The 24,459-nt window shown below is 39.2% G+C and overlaps 2 protein-coding genes across 3 annotated transcripts in view; one reads left to right on the top strand and one right to left on the bottom strand.

Moving 5' to 3' along the window:
- Window positions 1–331: 331 nt before the first annotated feature.
- Window positions 332–5,117, top strand: minar2 (membrane integral NOTCH2 associated receptor 2). The gene is made up of 3 exons (XM_082539608.1): window positions 332–936; window positions 1,389–1,634; window positions 4,100–5,117. The coding sequence occupies exons 1-3, from the start codon at window positions 790–792 to the stop codon at window positions 4,292–4,294; spliced, it is 588 nt and encodes a 195-aa protein (XP_082395734.1). The 5' UTR covers window positions 332–789; the 3' UTR covers window positions 4,295–5,117.
- A 419-nt stretch (window positions 5,118–5,536) lies between these two features.
- Window positions 5,537–24,459, bottom strand: part of slc12a2 (solute carrier family 12 member 2) — a 65,271-nt gene continuing 46,348 nt past the window's right edge. Inside the window, exons 19-27 of one of the 2 annotated variants that reach the window (XM_082539598.1) lie at window positions 22,052–22,131; window positions 19,476–19,619; window positions 17,931–17,978; window positions 17,021–17,143; window positions 14,377–14,488; window positions 11,374–11,460; window positions 10,659–10,794; window positions 10,309–10,376; window positions 5,537–9,194 (exon numbers count right to left, since the gene is read on the bottom strand). In XM_082539598.1, coding sequence (XP_082395724.1) covers window positions 9,059–9,194; window positions 10,309–10,376; window positions 10,659–10,794; window positions 11,374–11,460; window positions 14,377–14,488; window positions 17,021–17,143; window positions 17,931–17,978; window positions 19,476–19,619; window positions 22,052–22,131 — 934 coding nt within the window. In that variant the 3' untranslated portion in view covers window positions 5,537–9,058. The remainder of the gene's footprint in view (window positions 9,195–10,308; window positions 10,377–10,658; window positions 10,795–11,373; window positions 11,461–14,376; window positions 14,489–17,020; window positions 17,144–17,930; window positions 17,979–19,475; window positions 19,620–22,051; window positions 22,132–24,459) is intronic. The other variant, XM_082539599.1, reaches the window with a different exon arrangement.

The following is a 24,459-nucleotide window of genomic DNA, read 5'->3' as shown; positions in this document are numbered from 1 at the left end:
GCCACCCGTGAGCCGGGGCTCCCGACCATGTCTGCGGTGGTCGGCCTCCGGACCCAAACTGGAGAACCCACGCAAACATGGGGAGAACATGCAAACTCCACACAGAAAGACCCCGATCCAATGGTGGAATTGAACTCAATATTCAATTTAATTCAATTTTATCTATATAGTGCCTAATCACAACAACAGTCAGCACAAGGCCCCTAATATTTTAAGGTAAAGACCCTACAATATTATTGCGAAACTTCAACAATTAGATGACTCAATTGATACTTTAATTTTAGATTTACTGTGGTGACAGAAAATTTTATTTCAAGAGTGTGAAAATATTTTACAGATGAAAATTTCAAAATACCAACAATTTTCTCCACATTCTCACTTTTTATTCTACAAGCTCCCACATTTTACAGTACTATCACGTCTTTAAGATAAGATGGGGGCCTGATTATTGAAGACCTTACATGTGAGAAGTATTTCAAGTTATTAAATAAACTTAAACTTTCTAAATGAAATAAACACATACTTATTTACTTGCTTACTCAGATGACATTTTACACAGACACAGATACTAGGTCTCTCTCTCTCTCTCTCTCTCTCTCTCTCAAACCCACACCTTCACCCCACCCTTTGGCCAGGTTGGGTTACACACATTACACAAGTGATACAGCCTCAGATATCACACTCTTCATAAATTATTATTGCAGAGCCTGTGAGACGTAGGGAGTATGTGGAATTAGCCAGGTAGTTGGCAAGTGAAGTGCTCAGCGTGGATGGAGCAGCAGAATCAGGATGGATATTTCTGCTTTGCCCAACAATAACCACCCTGAGAAATTCCTCCAGCTAGACGTTGGGATGCTGCCAGCCACACACAGCATGTTCCAGGTTGGGGCAGTAATGTCCAGTCAGAAACAATGGCAGAACAGGATTTACTCTCAGGTATGATCTTTGTGACAGTAGTTTGAAATAGCAGAGCAGGAGAGCACAGCATTGTTGTGTCATACTTGGCTTACAAGACACCAAAAACATGAACAAACATTAAGTTATAACATTATAGTACAAATATCTTTTGTTTTTAGCTCTTTAAATTTGCAGTGGAGCTTTTGACAATAAAGCTGACTTTGACTTTGAATTCGAAAGACAACAAACAGCTCCATGTTGAGCATGCATGAGTTTTGGTGGTATGTTTAACACACCTGGGACTGCTTTTTTTTTTTTTTTTTTTTTAAATCTTGTTAATAATTTTACTTCCTCACTGTGGATGGCTCCTCTGAAAAAGAAAGCCTTTAATTACATGACTCCCTGGTTTAGGCTATCTAACCAGTGTAGCCTACAGCTCCATAGAAAATGTTAAAGCTGGATGGATTGAGAATTCTTCTCTGTCTCCACAGAGGGAGCCAAGGGTAACAACCAAAAGCAGTTCTGTGCCACACCCAGACTGGAGTCCTGTGGTGTTTGTGGACAGATACCTGGAGAAGCACATCACTCCATCCACTCTGAAGACCAACATCAGACAGAACCCTCTGTACATGGATGTAAAATCAGTGATTGAGCAGAATGAGACATCACACCCTTCCTGGACTGTCAAGGACTATGACACTCAAGCAAACCATAGCAATCTTGCAGAATATTTACAGGTAATTTGTGGAAAAGTAAAAAGGTTGTGGAAGATTAACAAGGTTAATGTTTGTTTGGATACACAAAACAGTTGTTAGTGCAGTTGTTTGCTAGGAGGACATGCATATATGTAAACAAAGAACTGTGCATGTATATATATATATGCATATGCATATACAGCGGGTAAAATAAGTATTAAATATGTCACCAATTTTATAAGCAAATATATTTCTAAAAAGGATTTTGACATAAATTGTCATGGCAAGAACCCATCCAATCCAGAAATGCAAAGAAATTAAACAGTTGTCCATAAAGTTATGTGTAATAATGAGAAGTAACACAGGGAAAAAGCATCGAACAAGATACCTGAAATTAATTTAATACTTCGTGTAAGAGCCTCTTTTGGTGATGGCATCTTCAAGATGTTTTCTGTATGGAGAAACTAGTCTCATGCATTCTTCAGCAGTGGAGTCTTGCGTAGTGAGTGTGCATACAGGCCATGGCAGTTAAGTAAATTATTACTTATTGTTTTCTTTAAAACAATTGTACCTGCTGATTCCAGGTCTTTCTGTAGCTCTCCACCAGTGGGTGTTGGCTCTTGGACAACTCTTCTGTTAATTAGAGTCTGAGTTAAAATCTAATGAGAAGCGCTTGGTTGTTGGTTTATGTTGACATGATTCTGGATTATGGCCCCAGCAGTGCTCACTGGAACCTTCATTAGCTTAGAAATACTTCTCTAACTAATGCCATCAGTATGTTTTGCAACAGTAAGATTCCAGTGGTCGAAACAGGCTTGTTGGTTTTACCCATCATGAGATGTTTCTTGATGCTTCTCACTACTGGAGTGGCTGTAGCTCAGGAGGTAGAGCAGGTCATCTGCTAATTGGAAGGTTGGCGGTTTGATCCCTGGCTGCTTCAGTCTGCATAACAAATATTCTTGGGAAAGATGCTCTCTAATGCATCTATAGGATGTTAGATAGAAACAGAATTGCAAAAAAGTGCTTGGACGAATGGAGCAAGTTGTGTTAAGTGCTTTCATTACTATTCCACTTTATTTATGGAAATCTATGGTTTGATTTCTTTGCATGTGATTTCTTTGACATTTAGTGAGAATGTATTGTCAATAACACCTTTAGAAATATATTTACTTACAAAATTGGTGATATGTTCAATACTTATTTTATATATTGTATAGGCACACTAAAGAACCAAAAGAAATAAAGAAGATATGAGCAAGTGAATGCTTAGGGCTCAATTGCTGAGCAAAAATCACTGACTAAGGTCTTCTAATATGATGATTGCCATCTAAACAGTTTTATTCATTTTCCCACAAGTATGCATTTTTGCATATTTGCAGTTGTTGATTTCCAAATATACTCTCTTTGGATCTCATCAAAAAGTCCTTCATTCAATAAAATCCCCACGTTTTGGTGTAAATACCAGTTTTTATTTATACCATTTAACCCTTGGAGCTTCTTTCCAGATGATGTCTGTGATGGTTTAATACTTACACTTTTAGGTGGCTTTGATTATTTTTATATTGTAACATAATGTGATATATTTCTCTTCACTAGTTTTTCTGACCACTGAAGGACTAAAAGTATTCCTGTCTTGCTAGCATTAGTGTGCCTTCACCCCTGAGTCAATATTTGCTAAGTCACTACTACAGTACTTGTGCCCCCAAAACTTATAGCTTACCAGCTGCACTTTAAATATTAAGGAAAATAAAAAAATGCCGTCATCAAGTGTTGACTTAAAACTTTTTTGTTTCAATTTCAGTAAATAAACATGTTTAGGGGAAGGAACGCTTCTGGGAGAACACTATGATTTGCAGTGGTCATGTATATTTCTGAACAAAATGTATCAGCACACTTTTAGTTGATGTGTAACCATCAAATTATGGCGTTCAACAACCACAAATCTTCAATTTAGGAGTCATTATTTAGCTTACTTTGATGCTGTTTGTGTTGTTGTGTGTAAAGATGCAACATAGAAATGATTTGCCTTTCTATTTCTGTAGTCCATGTTGCCAGAAATCCTAAGATTCAAAAGTGACCAGTGGTACGCTACTCTTGCGATTGTGGCAAATGTTAATGCAGGTTAATGCAACAGTTAGCTCTCCGTCCCTCGGCCTGTGCAGCACGTTATGTGCCACTATTCTTTGACGGTGCAGCAGCCAGTCTTTTTGGGTGGTAAGCCTTAAACTTTAGAGGTCAGCCTCATTAGCCAGGCATTAGCATTTGCCTTTGTATGTACACAGGCTGCTTGAAAGAAAGCAACAAAAGAACGGGAATCACATGTAGTCAATGGGCATCTGTTGGCAGAAAAGAATGGTGCATTTTTTTTTTTAATGCACAGGAAATGTTCTTCCTGAGTCTGCTAAAGGGAGCAGATATGTTACAAACACATATTTACTGTATGTCTAACAACAAGAATCTTGGTGCACTTTTTCATACACTGTTTCACATCTTTGTTTTCTTTGTAGGAAGAGGACAAGACTCCTAAAGATCTGGATTTCTGGCTCGAGGATCTCTACACACCGGGATTTGATTCTTTACTGAAGAGGAAAGAAGCAGAGCGCAGAAGAAGACTCTGTAAAATTATCTCTTCAATCATTGTGATTGTTTGTGTACTTCTTCTTTTTGTTGCAGTAGCTGTGGTTCTCCGCAAAAACATCTGACTTTCACCCTAATGGCTTCATATCCATAATGGACATGTTTTGGCTACAATCTGTGGGGGTCGTGAATTCAAAGCACATTCTCTAATTAACTGTCAAGTATTTGCTGAAATATAATTTTTAAATTAGTTGAAATGCACTAAAACACACAGTTTTGTGAAGGTTTGCCTGGATCTGCTGGAGGTCTCTTCCTGTTTAAAGTGAGTTCCTCCTTCCCACAAATGCCGATTTCTAATACTGTAGGGTCCATTATCTTGCTATATAGTGATTACAAAAACATAAAATATTTTGGTAAGTACTAATCATGTTAATTTAGGGCAGCAGCAGGATTATATTTATACTGGCTGGTGATCTAATAAATGTGTTATTTAAAAACTGTGAAAGCCCAGGAAGAAAAGATATGATGTAGGAAAATAATTAATATTTGCCCTTGAAATTTAACACTTTGTCTTTATGTGGTGCGGTAGACTGATATAAATAAAGAGTGAGGGTGCACTTATAAAGATGCCCAGCCACAGATGTAACTGCGTACTTGTACATTTCAATCTATAAATGCTTTTCAACTCTTCATCTCAAAGTGTTATCTTTCTTTAAGGTGCAGAAGACAAACGTTTTGTATTTTTCTTCCGAAAGTGCAGGGAACAGATTTGTTTGGGTTAAACAGTTGGCTTTATGCCCTGTGTTGAAATGATAATTATCGAATCCTGACCAATAGGTGTTTGAGCTCTGTTGCCCCATCCATCTTATACCACAGAGCTTTTACGATAAATACAATAAGGATCTTAAAACTATTTTTTTAATTTATTGCTCTCTTCATGGTTTTGTATTTTCACTTTTAGTGTTATTATTTTATACATTAGATTTTTTATATTACATTATGCAAGTTACATGGACCAAAACACTGTAACTGAATAAAAATAGCGATAAGCGGGACAGTGTGCTGAGGGTTTATTATACATTTCTCTACCAAAAAAAACAAATACACTAGCTGTCATTGATTTAGTTGTGCAGAGTTTTTCCTATAATTTGTTGTCTGCTGTAACACAGTATTAGACCTCCATTAACCCCCAACAGCAAATAAACCTAAAATAGTCCCCCCCACCCTAAGGAGATTTCTTCCTCAGATCAGATCGCTGATTCACTTTAACACTCTAGGAGCTTTATCCATTATGCAAAATTCAGTAAACAATACATAAAACTGAATTAAATAGAAGCCTTGCAAACCACAAATGCAGACTACAGATGTTAATGGTTTCATTTGGTTTATTTATTGCAATAAAGATGTACAAAGTACTGGTAATCATACATGTTAAAATGTTAGAAAAAGCATATCTGTGACTGTTAACAGTATCAAAACATTCCTGCTTCAACCAGCTGGGCCTTACACGTTTGAGTTAAAGCAGGAGAAAACTGGTTTGAGCCGCTTGTCATCATATCTTTTTCTTCATTGAAAGGCTACAGATACAGACTCAAGGAGAAAGACAATTTGCTAAAATCAAAAGGAAACAAACTGCAAAAGAAAAAAAAAACATTGACATGCAAATCAAATTACAACCAAAACTCCAAATATTAAAAGACAAAAAAAAAAAGTCTGAACTAAAATAAATACCCTTCCAACATGTTCCATGTGTACATACTATTACGTTTATTTACATGTTAGTTTATACTTACTATAAACTTAGTGATGTCAACCACCAATAGATTTTAGGACCATTTTATCATTTTTGAAATATTAGAATCCACCCTCATGGAACAACATGCCTGCTTTAGGAGGAACAGGGAATATGGCAAAGAATACAAACAATGATTAGGAGAACTCAAATAATGCCTCGACTTACACGTACATATGATTCGATCTGTTGAGGACAATGCAGTAATTTTGTCAGACAGATGTTAGGCTCTATCGAGACAAATGAGGGAAACACCCAAACACCATTAGCTGGCTGGAAAACGTTGATAGGAGGTATTTTTGTTTCGTTTAATGTGACATGAAAAAGAACCCCTCTAATTGATACATGAGTGTTGTGTTTTTTTATATTATGTATGTATGTATATAACTGTGTGTGTATAATTACAGATAGATACAGATATAGATAGATAGATAGATAAGCAAATATAATCTTTTTAAATATACAAATGGTTTAACCCGTGTTCTTGTTTGTAATAATGTTGTTCTGTACCAACAAGAGAACAAGAGTGAATGCCTCACAACACAACAACGAACAGAGATCTGAAAGATACACTCCTTTATTTTGTTATAGTACACAATAGTGCCCCCAAATCCCCATCTCAGCCCACATTGATAATCTCAGATTTATATTGCCCAAAATGCACAGCAAAAAACAAACAAAAAAAAGACCAAAACAAAAACTGCAGTTTGTTTCACTAATTGTATTGCTTAGCAGTTAGTCTTCAAGAAATTCATTTACATTTGCTCTAATACAGAAATATTCAGTCATACTTCATAGTTTGAGTTAAGCATAACTTAGTTTCACTGTTTAAGTTACAGTGCACAGGGATGCACTCAGCTGCAGGAACACCAAATTTTAGATACATTGTCTTTTATTTTGAAAAGCAGTGTCAGCTGGATTAGAATGAACACCAGCTGTGGTGTGGACGAATTTTGGTATTTGAGGCTGTTACACAATGTAGGACTGCCTTCGAAATGATCTAACAGTGCTTTCCAAGCCCACACTTTCAACATAACTAAAACTTATTCCGGCTACATTTAGCACTCTGGTGAGTAAGAGTATAGATCTATATAATATGTTTGTACTGAATCCTATCAACAGTCCCTGCAAACATTACACACATGGATTATTAACGTAGTGATAATCCATGTGAACAACAGAGTGGTGGGCAATGGTGCTGCATGAACGCTAATAGCACAATGAAGCCGACAGACAGAACACTATTGTGCTAACTGCAGTATATGCAGGAAACATATGATACATATGACAATGGAAACCAAAAGGTACTACTAGTGTAGTGTACATTCAACTAACCTAAGCACTCTCACATTCTTCTTTTAAATTGCATATAGTAAAGTTTCATTTGCTTCATAGTAGTTTCTCACCCATAATCATAATGAGCCAAAGTCCATGCTGTTTAATTCAAAATAACGAGACCACCCACAATGACTTGTGCATCTCTGCTGTATTTAACAACACAATGCAGAGGCTTCAAAATATCATGACTAATTTTAGGGCAATGCACTTAAAATAATCATCTATGCTAGAACCACTCCAACCAACCCGTTTATGCTCAGCTGTTTTAATAACAACATTTGCAATCTTAACAAAAGCTAACGGGTTACTTTCACTTTACTGTCCATTTTCCCCACAAAACTCAAATGCAATGAGTTTTATGAATTGATTTTAGGCTCAGGGTTATTTTTCTCTGTGACGACACCTGTGACCACTCCCCAAAGTAACAGCTGTACTATTGCATACTGAAGCTAGTTAATCAATATTCTCTACAGTCACAGTAGAACAGGGGATACATGTGACCTCTACAGTACACTACAACTGGAAAATGTCTATGTATGGCTTTTTTTTTTGTGATGCCACGTCACCCCTAAAATCAATAGTAATAATTAAGCTAAAAGACAGGGATGTGCCACAAGTGCACACTAAATGAAGTGAGGCTAAATGACTAATGCAGATTAAGATGCATATGCGCTGAGACTTAATAATGGATGAATATCTGCATTTACACACAAACCCTTCAGCCAACATGGCTTAAGAGGGAGCGAGAACTTATGACAATCGTGACAGTATAGTATAGTTCTAGCATTAAGGCAAGGTTTGGACTAGCATCTTGAAGGGTAGAAGAGTTTCTTTACAGCGAAACAACAATACATGTGGCCACAGAACCAAAGAAAGCTGGTAATCGGCAGCTACTAGGGAGAGATTTTATCCACCTGAAAAGGCTAAAGAAAAACCCAGCCTCACATTTTTTCTGACAGAGACTTTAAGTCTATGCCCACATGCACCCCTCCCCTACAAACTGTGTCTAAAAGATCAAGGATCTTGTTGTGATGAGTATTCAGCAACTTATACGAAGGAAGACTAAAAAGTGAAAAATATAAAAATCAAAGCCCCAAATAAATATTGGTGATTAAGGTCAAAACTGTAAGAGTGTTCAAATTGACACCCTTTATAAAATTCTACTTTAAATCCACCTGCACAGCTAAGAAGGAAATTCTGTTAAAATTGTCAATCTGAATAGAGATTCTAATTCCGTTTCATCCGATTCGACTGGAAGGCACATCCATAAGGCTTTAGAAGGTGTTGCAAAGCATTTTCCCCAACTTGGAAAAAAAAACATAACAGGGTGATTATTGCTGGAGCAAACAACATCTGGTCTGATAAACTTAAAATGTATGACATCAATATATTCCACATCATGAACACATCTATATTGTGCATGCCTGCTTTAGAGAGCCTGAGAGAAATCAACTTGAACAAAAATGACACTTTAATGAGGAAATCAGAAGGAACTAGAGCAACGAGAGAATAACCCAGACATCTTGGAATAAAAAGAAAGAAAGGAAAAAGAGTGGGCAACTTTACAACCAGCACCCACCCCAACATAAAATTCCTCCATCACAAAACACGTAGCACTTTTACACAAAAAAATAGCACTTTCATTGGATTCATATTACTCAGCACTGTTTCCATCACTGGCTTGTATTCTGCTATCTCAGGAGTGTATGTGGTGGACCTTTAGACTTTAGCTGTGACTTAAATCACCGGCTTTTCCCCTTTAAGAGTAGAAGGTGAGGACACTCTGGTGGTTGCCACGCACCAGAAGGATGGGAGGCAGATCCTTGGACAATGCCTCCAGCCAGGCCATGTAGAGAGCACTGGACACAGCACCCTTCCTGGCTAATGGGAGGCTTCTGCACAGAGAAAGGCAAAGAAAGAGACTGCAATGAAACCATAACCAAAAAGGAGCAATAAGAAAAGTTCTAAAAATCAGGTACTGTTATCTCTACACATAATGGTTTAAGAATTGGCAATTCAAATTAATGAAAGCTCATCACTTCACTGCACATTTAAGGATTAGGTAGGAGCATCACTTATTGAAGCCACTCGTCTTGTGTAGACTGTTTTAAAGTGTCTTTAAGTTAACAAAAGTTAACTTAAACTGAATGTGTATCAACTCTTCTTTATAAAAGTTACAAAACCCACAAAAGGCCTTTTCAGGAAAGAGTGACTAAAAGCCAAATTTATCTGTTATGATCATTATCACCGCCAGCCCAAAGCAAGCTTTCCACTTTCCTTTTCCAATGTGGTTCATCACAGTTTTGCCTGTTGACTTGGTCAAATGTTAATAGTCACTTTCAGCCCGCATTTTTTAGCACTAGTTATCTTGTCATCTGTTATTAGATGGGGTAAATTAATGAGTAAGTGAACAAAGTAGCAGGAAAGATTTGAGCGACCCAAAGATGAGGGTCAAAGCATCTCCACACCAGCAGCCCTTGTGGGATTTTCCCACCTCACTTCTGAAATTGCACAAATAAAACTCATATTAATGAAGACTAATTTATTTTAATTTGTTCAAATTAAATGCTCCATTTTCAAAAAAAGGTGAATTTTCATGGTTCGGGCTTTAACAGTCAGTCGAGCTGCTGTTCTTGCTTCTGGTAGCTTCCGACAGCTGCCGTTTGGTGTGAAACTTTGAAGACGACGTAACATCGCTGGCCTCTGAGGCTTACTGAACAAACCGTTTAATAATATGAGAACGCAATCAAACTGTTTATCAGAGGGAAAGCGTGATTTCTAGGACATTTGCGCCCAACATTAGCTTGCATAATGTTAGCTTATAACCAGCTGGTGTTGCTATCAGTAGAAAGAGGTTTGTATGTCTAATCTGCTGACAACGAGTATTTTCATTCAAGTTTTTTCTTTTTTTCTTTTTTAAATTGTCATGTTTTTTTCTCCCCCACTTTGTATTATTGAAACTAAAACACATACGCACCCACCCCCCACACCCACCCAACCCAAGCTTACATAACAATGAGGTTGGCTGTGCTTGAGTGTTCCTTCAGCAGCTCGTTGAGTCTGATCTGCCGATGGGTCTAAAGAGAGACAACCACAGGATCAAGCAATCAGGTATCACGTAACAAGATCATTTTCGCAAGCCACTGCACCACAGACTTCGAGGCAGCAGTGTCGCTCACAGTATAAGCTACACTGAACTGCTTCCACTCTCCCTACAGAACAACTGAATGAGGCTGCAGAGGATCAAAGAATGAATCCCTCTGAACCCTGAAGTCATATGGAACTTTGACTGACTCAAGAATTTCATCTTATGAGATTAAAGACTCATGTAAATGGAATATGCGGGGAAATCTTGTGACCTTGGCACGATATAGCTCCAGCTCGTTGTCAGTGATCCTCCATGGTTCGCTGTTCTTCAGCCTCTCAGCTGCCTCCTGCTCCATATCATCTTCTTTCAGCCGATAAGGCTCAATCATCTCCTCGAAGGCTGCCATGCTGCGTCACAACAGCTTCATGGTTAATCCTCATGTAAAACAGGTAACTACACAAAGCTTTGAGGCAACTGTTGTGATAAGGCACTATATAAATAAAATTGAAATGAACTGAATTTTCAAAATCATCTCACCAAAGAAATGAACAAAAATGGATGTTTTGAATAAAAATGAAATTACTAATTACCAAGTCTCGAGACCCAGGCGGATGTCTGGATCTGGACTGTGATACTTTCTTGAAAAGTCTTCAGATTTATTAATGTTAAGAAAATGTTCCCTTGTTAAAAATCATCATTTGTTCAAACCAAATCAACATGGTCTCAAAGCCACACGTCTTTTCCCACACAGACCACATGAGGGCGCCAGTAATTTGCTTTTCAGCTCAGCTTAATGTCCTCAAACATGCTAAACATTGAATTTCAAATGCTGACATAATTAAAACGGTTAGTTTTCTTTTCTTTATACCGTGCCAAATAGAGCCAACAGTTTCCTCAAGGCACTTTAGATACTGAATGTGTGACATAATACACGTTAACAATTGTGGAGGATGTTCAAAGTGGGAAGCTTAACAAAGTGGACTTACTGCTCCTTCTTGGGCTTGGTGTTGATGTCTCCAAGGACAGTAATGTCCGAAAAGTCTATCCTGAACTTACTCAGCAGAGTAGCCATCCTGTAACAGGAATGTCAAAAACAGAGAAGTAGGATCAATACTATAAATAAGCTGTTAAACAAGACGTGCAGTCTAAGAAGCTCTGGTTGGATACACGGGAAGCTGCTTTGAATAACTCTGAACACTAGCGGGTGGTACAGGGTTTATAATGTGGAATTCTATCTATGAGAATAATTTCCTTTAGCTTTAGTTTCAAACACTTGGTGCCGGAGAGCATCATCTGCTATCTATGTGTCGTGGGCTACAGGACTACGTGTTCAAGCTCGTTATTATTGTGTTGGCTACGTGACTGTCATGTTTCCAGTGTCAGTGCCAAGCATTTATTCATTTACTTTAACAAATTTGTTTTATTTTTGTCTCAAATCTTTAGTTCAGCTGCTTTCCAGCAGGAGGAGCAGGCAGGATTCCCAGCTTTGGAGGGGAAAAAAAAGTTATGCAGGTTTTACTTTCTGTCTGTTGGTAAGAGATGAAGTTAGACAGGAACATGTTGAAATGTCAGATGTCTGTTGAAACAGACTGTTGATAGTTTTGCAGTCACGCAAACATAAAAGCTTCTACACCCAGCTAATTTCATACGACAAAAGCAGGACAATGAGTGGCACATTCTCCGGCCAATAAAATCGTGTTGACTTCTTTGGCAGGAGGGATGGGGGTAAGGGATAGACTCACATCATCCCCAGAGAATAACTTTTGAGAATGAACTCAATCACATTTTCTTCACTGATTTGAAACTTTACTGGATTCAGACTGACTGTTCAGCGCCTGCTAATCTGTCAGCTATGCCCTTTTTGTTCCTGTGTTTTCCCTACTGGCCAGCTCTCTGCCATCAGTTTCATTCAGCTGCTTCTCCAGTCTCTCATTCCACAACAGATGGACTAACTCTAGCACTGGTCTTGAGCTGGCATCGGTATACCTCGTTCTGCACTTGAGATCTGCTGCAACTGAAAATCCAACCACAACCTGTAGCAGTTGTAGAACTGCTTCATGTGTCGAGCGAATCTATTTTTTTTTAAGAGGATAACAAAGACAAGTCAGAGGAGGTGGAGTCTGTCTGCAGGATGAGCAATTTTTGTAAGCACACATAATAAATAAGGTATATTTACTAAGATACATGTAATATTAGCACCTACAAAATTCAATCCATTTAAGAAAATGTGGGTATGGCTCCTTTCGAGCACCCACACACTTGCATGCATACACCCACACAGCAAGTACAAAGGCAAATTTATCATTTATATGTAGCAGGTCAGCTTCTTAGATGATTTTTATTAATTTTTATCACTACAAATAATATTTAATAGCTAATATGAGCTTTGTGTGATTGTTTCCCTATTTATGGTCAAAAACATGCAGTGTTGAATGCTGCAGTATACATTATGTGTACATTTTACGTTGTATGCGCTTACATTAACCTGGAGAGATGTCAGCCTTTACAGAAACAGTCAGGGTTAGAACTTTGTGCATATAAAATGCATTTTAAGACATCTAGTTTTTGGATACATCCTTATGTTATAAACAAATGTGTGAGAGTGGTGCTGAAAGGAAAGACATACCTACACTGTGTTTTCTGCTAACTGCACAGCATGTATGGTAAAGCACAGCTTCCTCGTGTCTGCAACAGTGTTAATTTCGTTGACCAATAATTGTTGTCGTAGTTTTTGTCAACGAAAATCTTCTTTTGACAATAACTATGACACTTGTATCAACAAATAAAAATACTGGTGGTGGCCAGTGGTCGCCCTCAGCCTCCTGATAAATGCGCCTATGGTGCGAATTTGTCCTTGTTCAAGTTGTCACGTTCGCTAAATTTTCAGAAAACCTCTGACCCCTGACCTTAAGGCCAAACTCATGAACTTATTATAAATCTATTTAAGATCCTAGGTGACCTCCTTCTCCAATTATGGCATTTACAAGGTTTTCAGAAAACTTGACCCTAAGGTCGAGGTCACTGAGATTCAAACTAGTCTGGATTTTCAGTAGATACACCTATGGTATCAACTTCAAACTCCTACATTGCTTCGTTCTCGAGTTACCACATTCAAAAGCTTGGGTGTCCACTAACCCTGACCCTGCCCGAAAGAAGAGATCCACGTAGAACTAATTAAATTGTATAGACAGGTGAATGAGTTTGAAAGTCATCAAATCATAACTAATCCCCTTGAGCAATAAGGTTAAACGCACACATTTGCTGTGCCCCCAGGAAATGTTACTACTTTTTTCCTAACACACACACACACACACACACACACACACACACACACACACACACACACACCCCCCCCCCCCCCTTAGGGGCACCTCTCGTTGGTATAAATCAAAACAAACTTTCACACTTAAATATTATACTGCTATACCTTTATATTTAGTTTCATTTTATTGTATTTACAGGCCCACGCACAAAATACATTAATAAGTTAAAAAGAAAAGGATGCTTTGTGCCAGATTTAGCTACCAACTAACTTCCATCAGCAGTCTGCATTCTAAACCTAGACTAAAACTAGACTTCAGGTGCCTAAATTATGTTTTAGTCAAAAGACTAAAGGCAGAAGAGCACCGGGGCTATTTACAGCTTCCTCTTGTTCTCATCCAATGTTATGAATCCTTTTATGTTTAATAACAATTACATTTAAGTGTAATTAACAATATGACTGAATTTTAAATTCAGTTTATTTACTTAGTGCTGCTTATAACAACAAGTGTCTTTAAATTTTTAAAAGGCAATTAGAAAGATATTAGAAAGTTATTATTATTATTATTTTAGGTAGTTTGGTTTTGTTTACATTTTTTGGAGTGCTGGCTTTTGGTAGTATCGTTTTGATTTCAAAGGCTGAATAAAAGACTTCATAGGGTAGACACTCATTCCTTTGTACAGTACTCTCCAGTCTTGACAAAACTGTCAGCCTGTACAGTACTTACGCTCTGCGGTCGTGATCAATCCTGTTGATCTTGCCTCCAATGAAAACACGGATCTTACATTCCTTCCACCGCTTCTTATTGGTAAGAAGGTAGGGGATCAGCAGAGTCAGACCTAGATGGGAAACATAAAAACAAACCAAACTGCTCAATATACAACTTTTGTGACACAAACATTTAAGATCTGTACACTCTAAAGTCCAAACCTCAGACCTTTGGACTTTCTATAGACCAGCACTCAGTGCTGCAGAAACCGATTCATGATCCCTTTTGCATTAAACAGAGTCAAATTAAATTCAAACAGAAAACAACGTAGTGGCCCTTTTTTCCCCTTCTTCTCAGAAACAAAAAAACAAACAAAGAAAACCCAACTTGACAAACAAATTTTTCTAGCATGTTTGAGATGAGCAGTTGTTGAATCTGTCACTTCAAAATGCAAATGCAACATGATGCTACCAAAATGAATTCAATCCTGATTTATAATCATTGGGAAGTGTGAAAATGACAGATCCTGTCAGAACATACTGTCTATGTGTTTTTGTGGGTGAGAGTCTGCCTTTGCGTATCAATAGGAATGCAAAACATACCAAATACGGCTTTACTTGTTTCTGCTCATCCCCATGATGCTGTGACAGCACAAAGATAATCAGAACTAGAATCTTCACAGATGTTCTTTTGGGCTTAAAACTACATATTTCAGGCTGAACATTACAGAAAAAGTCAGCAATTTAAATTTAATGCTTTGACACTTAATGTGAAACTTACAGGTGCCAGAATTGTAGAGGCCTGAGTACTTTTAGGATCTACTGCATATGCTGTCAACAGTTGTATCTGCACTTTTTAGTGCCGATGACACTTAATGTCATAATGATGATGATGAGCCAGATCTGAAGTGACACTCATCAGCTGGTGTTAAAAGCCAGAGTTCTCCCGCTGGCCCTGGTCACATCTTTACAGAGGTGGAGCCACTGCAAACTCTTACTTGCATAGAAATGTTTGCCAAGCAACGTATTTTCTTTAAGAACCAGAACGACGAGCGCACAACAACGAGCCCACAGGCTCCGACGGCTATGACTAAGCAGACTGAACCCGGGCCCAGAGACCTGAGATCCAAGAACCCCCCACACCCAAGTACCCAGCCCCAGACACTGAGAACCACCAATGCACCGGTGTGGTGGGCGGTGATGGAGATGGGGGGCCCAAGATGTTCCAAGAGAGGTTGAGTCCAAGACCCAACCTGACACACAGATGTAGACAAAAAGGCACACACAGACACAAGCATGCATGCCCACCCTCATGCACACATATACAAATGCTGAGCACCTGCCCAACGTTTCCATGGGATTAATGAAGACTCAGTCATTTTAGAAACTCCCACCATGCCGTCAGAGAATATCTGATATTGATGCTTTTAAGCATAACTGTCGTTTGTTGTTTGAGCTAATGAATGGTAGGTCAGAGATATTGTTGCATAGTGGCTGTTTGACATCTAGCCAGGGCCAAGAGGGTATGTTTTAACCATCCTGAGATGAAATGTAGCCCACTGGCTAAGAAGTAGTAATAATAATAATAATAATAATAATGGATTGGATTTATATAGCGCTTTTCAAGGCACCCAAAGCGCTTTACAATACCACTATTCATTCACTCTCACATTCATACACTGGTGGAGGCAAGCTACAGTTGTAGCCACAGCTGCCCTGGGGCAGACTGACAGAAGCGAGGCTGCCATATCGCGCCATCGGCCCCTCTGGCCAACACCAGTAGGCAAGTAGGGTAAAGTGTCTTGCCCAGGGACACAACGACCAGGACAGAGAGCCCAGGGATCGAACCGGCGACCTTCCAGTTACAGATGCGATTCCCAACCCCCTGAGCCACGGTCGCCCTTAGGCACATCTAGTCCTCCTTTATCCTTGGTCCTTTATAGGCATGTTTCAGCTAATACATGTGGGTTTATCTCTCCATAAGAATTTGGAAATAGACGATTCAGAGCCTGCAAACTTCAGAGAGAGGTTAATACCAAAATAGTGTACTTTAGTTTATTGAATAATCTGAAACTCTCGAGAAAGAGTCTAGTAATGCAATTACTTCAGAGAGAGTGGATTATGAGTGTCTCATGAATGCTTGGACTTTTTGTTGATATGTTTTTTTGTTTGGTCTCATGTTGACCACAGAAAGAGACTTACTGTCGCGGTATTGCAACTGACGGTTAGAAAATGGTTAAAACATTGCAATTCATTCAGATTTTTTGAATTCAAAGTAGAAAAAAATATTAATTGGTTGATTTGAATGAGTATACAAGTGCAATTTTACACACTATACGGTTGAAAATAACATTTGTTTATGGAGGTTATTTAAACATATCGTGATATTTATCGTGTATTGTGATTTAGCCCCAAAAATATTGTGATATTAGATTTTCCTCATATCAACCAGCCCTAAAAGTAAATGTGAGTATATTACATGTCCAACTGATGCAGGCCAAAAACACCCCAAAACTAACCTAAACTTGTACATGGTTCAGTACACAAGTAACCTAATATGTCAATACTTATGAACCTGTTCAGTATGACAGTATTTTAATAACAGACCAAATAGAGAATTTTGAGATCAATAATGGTCGCACAATAATATAACTAACAATCACCTCCATCATCAAACAGCCACCAGACATCCACTGTGCCCTTCCCCTGTTTCTTCTGGAACTGTTGGCTGGCCTCTAGCAGCCTCTGGTCGGACACATTCAGAGGTACTGTCGGGCTCTTCTTGTCTGCGGGGATGCACACCACAACAAAAGACAAAATAAAAGCAAATCTCATTAATAAGGCATAATAAAACTAATAATTTTGTGCTTGGTAGAAGTGTAGCTCAATAGGACGCACACATGTCAGTTATGGACATGTATATAAAGAATATACATGCCCATAGCTGAAAATGAAGTATACAGTAGAATTCTGTTTATTGCTTGTAAGTATAGTGTTCTATTATTAGAAAATAAATTCGTTTAATTTTATTATTTAAAAGTTTTAAGTGATATAGGTACAGAATAAAAAAACATTACTACTAAAAACCAAACAAATGGAAGTGTGAAAACAGGAGAGCAGTTTCCATCCTAAGAAGAAAGCTTAAGGCAAATTAGTCAGCTCCAGAATGTGGCAAGAAAAGCAGGTGAGAGACTGAAGACAGCTTGGAGAAAACAGAAATGTTGGAACACAGGCGCACACACACACACGCGCCTACCTACAGAAAAACAGACTAAGTTAAAGGCAACATCATATACAGTACAGCTTTAGAGTTGGCTCACGCTAGGGACATGAGAAAGAGACATGTTATATCCCACAGCCAGGGACCTAGCAGGCCAGAAAGAAGGAACAGAGGGAAAGGGAGACAGCAGGGTGGCGACAGTATGTTAGTACAAGAGGGATTCAAAATATAGTGCGAAAAAAATGGTGGCAGAAATGAGGGGAGCATAGCAGCAGGAGCTCAGAAAAGATACTAAGATCAAAATGGAAAGAAGGGGAAAGGTTTAAGGCAACTAAATGAAGTGGATCTCCTGCCTTTTTTCAACAGGGGCTGAGTTGTAGCTTTGCCATCATCTTCATCATCTGGGAATTGAGACAAAAGGAGAGAAAACAAAAATTATAGTTAAGGTAAAATGTTACCTTGACATGCGACGTAGCAAGATGGAGTTAAGTACGTCAGGGGATACCAGAGGAAGAATCTAAAGCTGTTTGAGAGGCAGTTAACTGTAACCTCCCACAGTGGGAGACAAACAAACACTGAAATACTCTAGTGACACTAATAAACACACGGCTCAACCTTTTCCCTGAGTTCTAGAAATTCCTAATGTCCAACATGAACAAAACCATCAGCAGTGAGCCGAGACTGTCTGGTTACATCAAAGTGGCTTCGAGTGGCCTCGGTAAGGAAACTGCATCGAATGGAAACTTCCTGCCAGGAGTGGATTACCTTAGGATGGAAATGGAATCTGATGAGAGGAGGGAATTCGCCAAAAACTGTACAAATGACAGCACGGGTTCATGCTTTGGCAGCAAATCAAAGGATTACCCAAAGCAACCTTTACCAGACCAGTGTGTTGTTATTTTGTATACCTCAACAATTTCTAATCCAGTTCCCAAAACACTGTTTATCACGCGGATACTTTAGCAAAATAAAGAGCTGATAAAAGTATTGTTAGACAAAAATCTACCGAACAAAAAATACAACATTTGCTATATTTTGTCTCCGAATTCCTACAAAAATTGTGATATTGCTCCGAATCTTTAATGAACAATCAATAAGGTAGTAAAAGCTTAATCATGAACTATTACTAATTAGTTCAACTTTATGTTTTTGCTCTATACTACTACCATCATCTAATACTATAACATATGCCATCTAAGTATCTAATACTTAATATATTTGTGGCAATGAGAACCCAATACCAGTTCAAGGTGCTATACTATATAGCTACAGACTCTCCAATATTAGAAACAATCTAATCAATTCAACAACCCCCTATGAGAGAGCACTTGGTTGTTGAGGTGGGGCAAAAAAAACAAAAAGGAAAAGGCCAAGAGCAGAGCTAGAGTTGGGGGAAAGCAGCCATCTGCCACGACCAGCTGGGGGCTGTGGGGAAAGAGCAAAAGAGCAGACAGATTTTTGTCATCTCTCTTCACTTCTTTAAAGAAAACAAACAAACCAAACAGCTTTCATGAAGCCAGGTTGAAAGTAGCCCAGTGCTCAGGCTGCAACTGGGAACGTTCATTACTCCTCCAATCTGGAAACAATTGTACGCCTGTTTGAGCTGAATTAGTCTCTCTCTCATACGGTAACAGGGGACACACGCACACACAGCCCAAAACATATGCACAGCAGGGAAGCTGGAGCTGTGGGTCTCAGGGCAGTGCATATGTATGCTTGTGTATGCAGAATAAGGAAGGCCACTGAAAGAAGAAAACTTAAATAGTGACATGAGGAATGTAGAAAAACACAAGGCTTGCAATGCAAAACCAAAAATACAAACGCAGACGTCAATGTAAACACTACCGCACCTGGATTACAGAGAAGGATTTTATGTAGTCATACTGATGATAGCTAACCTTTCTGGACTGCTGGGCTGTTCTGGAGGCTGGTGGCCTTAGAGGATGGCTTAGAGGAATCTGCATCAGAGTCTTTGCTGGTGTCTATGGAAACGATCACGTCTTTCATCCCTGATGGCTTTTCCTGCGAGGACAGCGACTCATCTGGCAGAAAATTAAACGGAAGGGGGAATTAGAAATATACATAACAATATACTAAGCTAGTTCACATACATAATTAGTAGGGGTGCAACGATATTCGTATCGATATTGAACCGTTCGATACAGTGCTTTCGGTTCGGTACGCATATGTATCGAACAATACAAAATTTGTAATTTATTTTATCAACTTTCCTTCTGACGATGCTGTCTGTGTTGAGCGCTCAGTGAATCTGCGTTCGACTACTCTGCCTAGGGTCGACAGTGCAGCCTAGGCGGAGTAGTCGAACGCAGATCCACTGAGCGCTCAACACAGACAGCATCGTCAGAAGGAAGAGCGCAGGGCAAGCTAGCGAGACAGAAGTTAAGCTCTCCTTACAACATGGACCTCCCCCACTCTCATTCAGATCTGGCGTTTGGAATTATTTTGGTTTTCATGTGACGTATGACCCTGAAGGTAAGCGAGTCATGGACTAAAGTAAAACAGTATGTTGGATGTGCCATGCAATGCTCAATTACATGGGTGGGAACTAGTGTGTTAGCGCAGTTAGCTCGTTAACGTGTTGGCCGTCTAGCCCCATGCACGGGGCGATCGGCGGTAGCTCGTTAACGGAGATTTGCCGTGTTGTGGCGTTAAGGTCATTTCAGCGAGATTAACCTGAAAGCACTAGTGGGAACACAACGAATATGACTGCACATTTACGCCGACATCATCCTAGTGCAAAGACAAGTGGAAGCAGAAAAAAAACAAGCAAGCATGCTACTAACTTTAGCCGAGTCATTTAGACAGCTGTTTAATATGCTGCTGAGAATATAGCCCAGAAGAAGCGGATAGTATAGCTTTTATTTTGGAAAGAGACATTTCTCTGTAATAAACTCTCTTTTTCCAAAGATGAGTGATTCCTCAATCAGATACAGGGCTTGCAATATCGCTAGCCCGACGTCCCGGGGCTAGCGATTTTTTCAGTCGGGGTACCAAAATCTATCTCTGCCCTGCCCGTCAGGCTATTGTAGGAAGGAAAAATCTATGTCAATGCTTTTGCATTCTTTCAGAAATGTAGCTGGGTAATTATGTCATTGGCATCGGTGAGCCACTGTCAATATGTGACATATTGAAATCGCGTTTGAATTTGCGCTTGTTTTTTTGCTTTCACTTTGCAATCGCGCGAACTGTGTATAGAGAGCGACAGCACTGATCTGTGAGTGATGATAATTTGTGCACCAATTCCTCTGACATCGTCTTATTAATTGTTAGCTTACTATGCAAACATGACAAGTGAAATCTCCCGCAGCTTAAACATGTGAGAGGTTGATCGCGCAGAGAATCGCTGAGCTTATGTGAGTGCGTGTGTAAAAGCAGCAGGATTTATATTTGACTACGATGACCTGGATGACTGAGAACCTTCACAGACAGATATATATTTTAGTTCTGCTGAGCCAAATAAGACAGGTCAGGGTGAAGAAGTGACAGCCAAAGAAAAGCTTACCACAAAATGGAGAAGTTCTGACAAATCAGACTATAAGGCAAAAAGAAAGTGCAGCTTTATGGTTTCATGGACAAAAGAATTTCTGTGGCTGCAATATGACGAGCTAAATAACCAGGGCTGCACATAAGTGGTCCGCAGGTGCGCATTCGCTGTCAAAATAAAAAACACGCACAAGGGTTAGGGTTAAATTTAAAAACTGTACTTTTGAGTTAAAATATATATTTATAATTTTAATAAATGACAAATTAAAAATGCATGAACATTTTTTGTATCGAAAAAATATCGAACCGTGACACCAAAGTATCGAACCGAACCGAACCGTGAATTTTGTGTATCGTTGCACCCCTAATAATTACTACAGCAATCTTATGACCAGGCTTTTTAATTTGTGGTAAAATCATATTATTCCAATTCTTTACATTTATTCACTAAGGTTGCCAACCTGCAAGTTGTTCTTGAAGCAAAAATGTCAAATATTTGTTTCCAGCCACTCAAAGATGTGGATTTGATGAGTTTTTCTGCCACACAATGCATATTGACAGTAAGTATAGACAGTTTATTACACATTGTGTGCCACTGTGCTGGGACTTTTGGTCAGACAAAACCAGATGTCACCTCAGTCTGTGGAAAACTATCATTTTTTCCACTTGTAAGTTTTCATGCTTAGTATTGTGAATGTGAACATTGTATGAACTGATGTGTTCGGTTCCAAACTGGAACGTCAATCAATGCTTGAAAATATCTTAAGACTGATAAGCAGACTGAAGAAGAAGGAAATATAATGAATGCTTATTCTCCTTCTAAGTTGATTTATGTGATGCTATGTGATAATACTGGAAAAACACTCAGCTATATTTAATTAACCTTTATCTGTATGTAATCTGAGCTGATGCTACATATGTACTACAACAGTGTTTTTTTAGAATAAGCTGCTCTGCATGTGTTTGGTACCTTGCCCTTGGATATGGGAGACATCCAGCCCCTCTTTCAGTCGCAGGATAACAGCACCAAACTGGAAGTCAAAGGCATCACTTCAAAGGAAGGGGGAGAAAAAAAAAGGTTCCCATTAACAGTGGACTGAAGCAATTTGCCCTCAACTAAACAAAGACAGTAAGAAACCCACAGAGTATTTAAGAAAAAAGATAAACAAGCACACAAGAAGACTCAAACATCGTTCTCAATGCCACAGGTTGTAGTATTGTATTGCACTGGACAACATACAATGGAAAATAAAGGGCAAATTTTTAAGCGTATTAGCTTTGATTTTAATACTATCGGACTGAACAATCTGTGACATTCAGCTCTAATGCTATAATCCTCGCATTACAATGAAGAACCCATTCACCTCAAGTCTCACATGACTGCTTTAGAGTTCAACAGGACAACAGATTTCTCATGGACTTGTTTTAATCCAAGGGAGATCAAAAAGATCAAAAACATGACAATTACACTTTATCCCATAATGGCTAGCATGTTTCTACTACTGTTTATGTAAAAAGAAGTTTTTGTATACATTGTATTTGAACATATTTGAATAATATCAGTAATATCAAAAACAACCGATTCTGTTTATCTAGAAGCGTTTTCAGTGGGAGAAACATTTTGTCATCATGTAAATTACTTCAGTCTGAGCTGACTGGAGGTTTCCCAATATTACAAAATGTACATTTGCATAGTCAAAGGAGCTTGCAAAGAAAAGCGTCTGGACTTCTTTAAGTTACTTGAAGACGTTTCACCTCTCATCCGAGAAGCTTCTTCAGTTCCAAGGTCAAATGGTGGAGAGTCCCAGATATAAACCTAGTGGGAGTATCCCCCCACAGAGGGACAAAAGGACCCCCTGATGATCCTCTAATCCCCTGAGCCAAGGTGTGAGTCCCAATCAGCCAGAGTTTCGGGTGAGTTCATTGTGAAACCTGGCCCCACCTTATCATGCGAATTCCTGAGGTCAGATGGCCCAGGATGTGAGTGGGCGTTAAGGCGTCTGGGAAGGGATCTCAAAACTGGATTATAGATGGCAGAGAGTTGGTATCGTAAACACCAACTCTCGGTGGCGGAGGTTTACGACACCAACTCTCTGCCATCTATAATCCAGTTTTGAGATCCCTTCCCAGACGCCTTAACGCCCACTCACATCCTGGGCCATCTGATCTCAGGAATTCGCATGATAAGGTGGGGCCAGGTTTCACAATGAACTCACCCGAAACTCTGGCTGATTGGGACCCACACCCAGTTTCACACCTTGGCTCAGGGGATTAGAGGATCATCAGGGGGTCCTTTTGTCCCTCTGTGGGGGGATACTCCCACTAGGTTTATATCTGGGACTCTCCACCATTTGACCTTAGAACTGAAGAAGCTTCTCGGATGAGAGGTGAAACGTCTTCAAGTAACTTAAAGAAGTCCAGACGCTTTTCTTTGCAAGCTCCTTTGACTATGATGACCTGGATGACTGAGAACCTTCACAGATGTACATTTGCATAATGACCAAAACTAGCACCACTGACTAACAATGAACCGTGGTCAGGTTCATGATCATTAATATGCAAACTGTCATAAACATTATTCAGTGGCCATTCACAGAGATTTGGGGAATGGCTCCAATCACAAACTTGTAAGAAAGAAAGATGCACCCTAGACATTTGTCAAAGCTGGGAAGACACCTAAAGAATGCTTCAAGCAATCCAGAGTGAAAGACAACTGCTGTATAGAGCACACAGCAGTTGTATAGAAACAGTATGAGACAGCTGAGATGCATTTCCTCTAATCATTGAGTCTCTGTGGTTTTAAAACCCCAAAACATGCTGTGTCAAAAATGGGTCCATCCCAAGGATGGGGTCAAACTGCATAAACAGAGTAACATAGCGTACGCTGTTAAGTGCCAAAAGGATTGCTATGATTTATACATCGGGGAAACCAAACAACCTAAGGGGATTGGGACAACACAGAGGAGCTAACTCATCAGGCCAGGACTCTGCACTTTATTTACACCTAGACGCTCTCAGTGATGAGGATGTACACATCATGGACAGAGATGAACGCTGGTTTGAGCGCGGAGTCAAGGAGGCCATTTACATGAAAAGGGAAAGACTATCTCTGAAACGAGGAAGGGGCCTAGACATCCAGATGAACAGAATCAACTTTTTGGGAATGAGAGGAGTTGTTAAGGATATCATTAGTTTTTCTGTTGGTAAGCTGTTTTTGCTGCTGTGAGCTACCGTTAGACTCTGTTAGTTGTTATTAGCTGTTGTTAGTGAAATATGTCTGTGAAACTTCTCAGTCATCCAGGTCATCGTAGTCTAAGGAGCTTGGAAAGAAAAGCATCTTACATTAAATTATTTAACTTAAATTTCTTGAAGACGTTT

The sequence above is a fragment of the Aulonocara stuartgranti genome (genome assembly GCF_965226115.1).
Source record: "Aulonocara stuartgranti genome assembly, chromosome: 7".
NCBI lineage: Eukaryota > Metazoa > Chordata > Actinopteri > Cichliformes > Cichlidae > Aulonocara > Aulonocara stuartgranti.
The sequence above is the reverse complement of the archived record's forward strand: the minus strand, read 5'-3'. Positions and strand labels throughout refer to the sequence as shown.